The sequence below is a fragment of the Lichenostomus cassidix genome, chromosome 8, assembly GCF_008360975.1.
Source record: "Lichenostomus cassidix isolate B80296 chromosome 8, HeHo_3.0, whole genome shotgun sequence".
In the NCBI taxonomy this organism is placed as follows: domain Eukaryota; kingdom Metazoa; phylum Chordata; class Aves; order Passeriformes; family Meliphagidae; genus Lichenostomus; species Lichenostomus cassidix.
Window position 1 is genome coordinate 24,912,484 of NC_139489.1, and position 6,000 is coordinate 24,918,483.

Below are 6,000 nucleotides of genomic sequence, written 5' to 3' on the forward strand. Positions count from 1 at the left end.
CCTCCTAGCATTGGGCACACAAAGCAATAATTAAAAAAAATAATAAAAATAAACCAAAACCATCTGGCTGTTTGCTTTCTTATGAAGTGTGACTTTTGGGGACGCAGATGGGGGAGAGGGGAGGAGGTCTTTGAATTTGCAAAGTGAAAGAATTCACCGCAAACATATCCAAGGGTAGATAAACAACACTCCAAAAGCCATCTCGAGTCGACCTCTTTGGAGACCTCCACAGCACAGCCCCATAGCCAAGTAACCCAGGCACAACATCAACAAATAGCATTTAAAAAAAAAGTAAAACAGTCCCAATTCACACCTGAATATCCTTATTTCCAGCAGCATGCTTCACCCTATACTATCTCTTTCCATTTTCCTTAGCAGACAGGAATTATCCCATCTCGTCACTGTGGGTATGCAGTTCCTCATCCCTCCCCAGTTCACCAGCACCTCACAGAATCCCTGAGCTCACCTGGATTTTCCCACCAAGTTTGGTCCCAGCAGGTTCCCCATCCCCTAACTCTGTGACTGAGCTGATAGCAAAGCTAAGCTGGGATTAAAGAGTTACCCTGCCAAAAAGTGTCACTGGGCAGGCAACATACACAGCATCAAATACAGCATCAAACACACATGGAAAAAGGACAGACAAACATTCTTTGGTCCACACAAAATAAAAGAGAAAGAAAGAAGAGGGAAAGGAACTTGGTGGCTCCTTTTTTTTGTGGAGGCCCGCAGAACACTATAAAATCCTGAACATTTATCTCTACACAGACTCTCTCACATTACAGCATAAGAACTGTTTGGAGGGTCCCACACCAAACCCAGTGTTGGTTATTATGGGAAGTCTGTGAGGAAGGACTCCTCGGGAAGGTCAGAGGCGGCCCTGCAGCCGTGAGGACTCCGGAGAGCCGAATGCCATCGGTAGGTGCTTTGTCTGGGCTACACGCTGCACAAACAACGCTTAACAAAGGGCCCTCTTAGTCATTTTATATATATTGCAAGAGTCAAGTAATTGTATTTTCAATCAGCTGCTCACGCTGGGAGATTTTATATATATATATATATTTAAGAATGGGAAAAAAAAATAAGACCCAGTTCAGGTTTCTGAAAGCTGTTCCCCTTTTATGTGTAACTATCAATGTATATCAACTGGGTGTGCAATCATATTTATTGTCACTTTCATTCATGTCATGCCCTTGCTTATATGGCTTAGATATGAATTATTGACTGTTTCAGTCCTTGTTGTAAAGAGGGGGAAGGGGGGGAAAAGTCAAGTACTTTCCAGCGTGCTAAAACAAGGCAGCTACAGCGGCATGGGAAAGCCCGTGGATCAACTCTGGTCAGCTCAGAAAGCCAACAGGAGAGATGAACCATCCCCCAAATTTCCATCATTCCCCCACTTTCTTTTTAATTAAAAAAAAAAAAAAAGAGATTCCGACAAATACATAAATAAGTGGTGCATGTTGCTAAATGTCCTTCCCTGAGCATCTGTTGTTTAAGATCACCCTTGATTGATGACTGCTATTTTTTAATTGTTGCTTTTAAAATTTAAATGCCCCCCTGGGATGTGTTATAAGTGTGTTAGTACATGGTAGGAGGTCTGGAAAGTGGGAAACAGCAGAACCAACGCTCTCATGCCATTAGCTTCTAAAGAAGCCTGAGAACACCCCATGCCATAAAACAACAGTACCCTAAAGTAACTAACAATCTAATATATTGCTTTCACTAAAGGCAACTGACAACTCGCTCTTACATGAGCTAGCCTGGATGATTGGCAGACAAGAGCATTTTAACCCTTTCTTTAAAAAGAAGTAAGAAACCTTTGTGTTTACCTGAATACTAATGGCAATAAAACCACACAATATCATTTTGTTGCAATTACTTCCCCCACACACACTCTACATTCAGATTTTATTCGGTTTTCTAAACAGTGCCATGTCTCAAAGAAGAAACTAGAGCAAGACAGAAATTGCAAGGGAGTTGGGTTTTTTTTTTCTCCCCAGAAAAAGCAATAAATAAAGAAAGGCTATACAATGGAAATTAAACCACGATATTTTCTCTTCTAGACACAAACCACATCATGCAAGTCCACTTCCAGAAGCATTAAATACCAACGAGTTATTTCTCCCCACTTAAATACTGCTGCATGGGGAGGCAGGGGGCACAAACTTGGTGGAATAAAACCCCCAAAGAGCAAAAAGAAAAATAACACAGAACCAATAGCATTGATTTCCTACCTGTTTTTTCTTTGATTTCACACAAGACATTAAAAAGCGCTGGCTTCATCCTGTGGCAGTTTAAAGCATGTTTCCTGGAGAGAAAAGAAAAGAGGGGAGGGTGAGCTCAGGATATCACCACGAGGAACAACTTTCCAAATTCACACCGACTGGCGTGTGCATGCTGGAGGTGGGGGGCAGGTTTGAGCCCCCAGTGCTGCAAACAGCCACCTGCCCAACGCAGGGGAGATGAATGTCACCAGTTTAGGAATGGCTCGAAAATCGCCTTTGCCACCGAGCGGCTCCACGGCCGGCACGAGCCAGGCGATGCTCCACAGCAAAGCCAGCAGCTTTTGGGAGCCAAGCTCAGATCAACTGTCTTGTTCAATAGACACTGGGCTCTCCCTGTCCCCCACCTCCAATGTTACACCCCGCCATGTGCTTTGTTAGGCTCATCCTGTGAGGCAGAGGGAAAATAAACTCCTCCTTGCCCCAGTGCTGGAAACATCCTCTGCTTAGAGCTGTCAATTCGGGCAATTTCAGCGCCCAACTTGGAGCACAGAAAGACGTATGGAGAGAGAACCCCATTCTTCTGCTTCCATGCTACTTACATCCAGCTTATTTGCAGGTGTCAAAATTTAATTATTTACATTTGGGACAGTAAACACATTAAAAATCACAACCGGCTGCTTCTGGGAAGGGGAGGGAATGCTATTCAACGCCGCTCCTTTCGGCTGCTGTTATTCCAGAGCTGACCATTCTCCTGTGGGTTTGGAGGAGAGACTCTGGGGAGGGGGCATTTTAATTGGCTGGTTTTAAAACCCACCGTGAGCCTGCTGAGGCAAAGAAACAGTAAGATTTAATTTTTTCTCTTGAGCCATAGGGTGATTTAGCCAAGGGTTCAGTTGTACACAGGGCTGTTGCTATCAGGCGCCGGTTGCGGGGATTTCTGTTTACCAACCGAAATTACACGCGAAAGACGATGTGAACATCTGGCAAACATTCACACTACTTACCCCACCACCCACAACATGTTAAAAAGATTTATATATCTGATGAAGTCTCTCAAAGGTATATACCCTGGCAGAACCACAGCGTTCCCTTATCAGCACACCCAGATGGGCGCAGACATTTGGGTATACGCAAATCACGTACATATGCTGTAAGGGCCCTCTTACAAATAATGCTGGCACTTTGCACCTTCCCAAAACTTAATTAAAAAAAAAAAAAAGAAGAAAAGGACAAGCAAAAAAAAAAAAAAAAAAAAAAGAGCCAGCAAAACATCCGTGCAATAGTAGGACGGAAGGAGGAAATGCAAAGCCAAACATTATTGATAAATACTGCGTGTTTGCCAGCTCAGAATTAAAAATAATAATTTACAAAAAAAAAATTAAAAAAAAAGTACTGTAAGGAAGCAGCTGATATAGACCAGCAAGGCAAACCCATAAAGCCTTCTCCTAGCTCTGCTGTGCTTTGGTTTTATTGATTTGATTAACTACACTAAATTATCCAGGCAGGAACACACACGATTCCTGCAACTTTCCAGAGGAAGAGCCCCTCACTGCCCCGGGTCTGGCCGGGGAGAAAGTGAATGATTTCCTCCTCCTCCTCACAGCTACTCTGCCCCTGCAAGAACATAAGAAAACGAATAAGATCAGCCCTGCAACCAGCCTTTTTAGTAAGCAGGAGCTCTATAGAAGCTGATGAGGTAGGGAGGATGGAAGCTGAGGTTTGGGGGGTACTTTTATCCTTCTGGAAGCTCTTAAGCGAGTTTTGGGGCTGTGCGGTGCGTTTTTCCAGGAACAATGTATTCTAGCAATCTGCTCCAACTCGGGGCATGAATATCAGGAAAGACAACACACCAAGCAGCTCTGCAGCCCAGAGGAAATATCAAGTGCAACCCAGGCAATTCAGGGCAACTTTTTTGTTTTAATTCCTTCATTTGGGTATTTTTTCCCCTCCCTTAACTTTTGGTAGTGCCTTTGAAGGTGCGCATTAGGTTTGCAATCCCCGAAGCTCAAGGCAATTCGGATACGGCCTCTTACAGCCTTATTTTTCCTTTTTAAATACATCTGCAATTAGGGAATTTCTTTAAAAATAAAAGAAAAAAAAAAGGCAAAGCTTCTGTGAGCATCTTAAGAGCGCAGAAACACGCCGAAAAATAACACCACTACAGGGGCCTAAGAAAGAACATTATTAGCAGCCCTAAAAGCGGGGCAGCACTTCGTGGCTCTTTCGGAGGAGCCCGGAGCGGAGCCCCCCGCACGCCCAGCCTGCCCCAACCACCACCGCCCTCCGCAGTTCACCCCCAGCCCGAACAGGCTGGGAAAAGCCAGGCCCAGTTTGTGCAAGGAGGGAGGGGGAGGCTGCGGGCGCGGCGACCCCTCGAAACCGCCACGAAGTTGGGAGGTGGGAGAAAGATGGGGAATAAAAAAAAAGGGGGGGGTATCAACCGGTCCCTTTTCTTTTCCCCTCCCTCGCTCGCCACATTTCTCCGCAGCAGGAGCAGCAGGACCCCCGTGCCCCGATGCGCCCGCGGCCGGGCGCGCTCCCCCCGCCGGACAACAAAGGCCGGGCCGGGGCGCGGGGGAAACTTCCCGGCACCTGCCCCCCCGCTCCCCGCCGCTCTCACCTGGCCTGCGCCTCGTCCAAACTCTGGTCCGTGATGGTCATGATCTGCTGTAAGATGTCTCCGATGTCCTGCTTCCTGCCTGCCTCCCCCTCCGCCCCGCCTGGTCCATCCTGCATGTGCTGGGACAGGCCCGGGTGCCCCGGCATCCCCACCCCGCTGTGCGTGTGCATCAGCCGCGGCTGGTCATCCATCGCCGGCCGCCGGCCCCGCTCCGCCGCCGCCTCCTGCCCTGGCTGCCGGGAGCGGCGCGGCTGGGCTGGCCGCCTGGCTCCTCGCTTTCTTTTCTTGCTCGCTTTCTTCTTCTTCTTTCCTCCCCCCCTTCCTCCTCCTCCTCCTCCTCCTCCCCAGCCTCTTCCTCTTCGCTTTTTATTTATCCTTCACGCTGGCGCCCGGCTCCGCGGCGGGGAGGAAGAGGAGGAGGAGAAAAATGAAGGAGGGGGGGAAGAAAAAAAAAAAAGAGAGAGAAAAAAGAAAGGGGAAAAATCCCTTTGGCTGCTGGAGGAGGAGGAGGAGGAGGAGGGAGGAGGGAGGGAGGGAAGGAGGAGGGAGGGAAAGGGGGGGGTTCCGGGGAAGGGAGGGGAAACGGCGGCGACTCCAAAAGCAGGGCAGCTCAGCCCCGCGCCGGGGAGGCAGCGGGCGGGCCGGGGGCAGGGGCTGCGCCCGAGGAGGAGGAGGAGAAGGCGGCGGCGGCGGCCGCGGAGGGGCGGCCGCCCGCGATGGCAGCGCCGGAGCTACCGCGGCCGGAGCGCGGCGGAGCCCCCGCGCACCGGGGGAGGGCTCCAAACTTTCCCCCACCCTGGGGCCGCGTTCGGGGCTGGCTGGGCCCCCCCTGCGCCGGGCCTGCGCGCACCGCTCCGGCCCTCGCCGCCTGCTTTTGTTCGGCTCCGGACTCCTCAAACTGGCACGGAGGAGCCCGGGGGCGGGGGGAGGAAGGGGCAGCGGCGCCGCCCGCCCCCCCGGCCCCATTGGCGGCGGCGGCGGCGGGAGGGACGGCCCGCGGGCCGCACCGCCCCCTGCGCGCCCGCCCGTCAATCTCCGGGTTCAGAGGTGGGACGGGGCCGCGCCCCGCCCGCGCCTTAAAGCGACCGAGCCCGGCCGAGCGCGGCGCCGCGGGGGGAAGGGGCGGCCTGGGCCGGGGATGCGGGGCCTCCGTCGGCC

At 50.9% G+C, this 6,000-nt stretch overlaps 1 protein-coding gene across 2 annotated transcripts in view; it reads right to left on the reverse strand.

Moving 5' to 3' along the window:
- The window catches only part of PBX1 (PBX homeobox 1), a 129,005-nt gene extending 123,245 nt beyond the window's left edge, over positions 1-5,760 (reverse strand). For both annotated transcript variants that reach the window (XM_085068520.1, XM_085068518.1), the window contains exons 1-2: positions 4,843-5,760; positions 2,232-2,305 (exon numbers count right to left, since the gene is read on the reverse strand). In XM_085068520.1, the coding sequence (XP_084924646.1) occupies positions 2,232-2,305; positions 4,843-5,033 (265 nt within the window). In that variant the 5' untranslated portion in view covers positions 5,034-5,760. The remainder of the gene's footprint in view (positions 1-2,231; positions 2,306-4,842) is intronic.
- Positions 5,761-6,000: the final 240 nt, after the last annotated feature.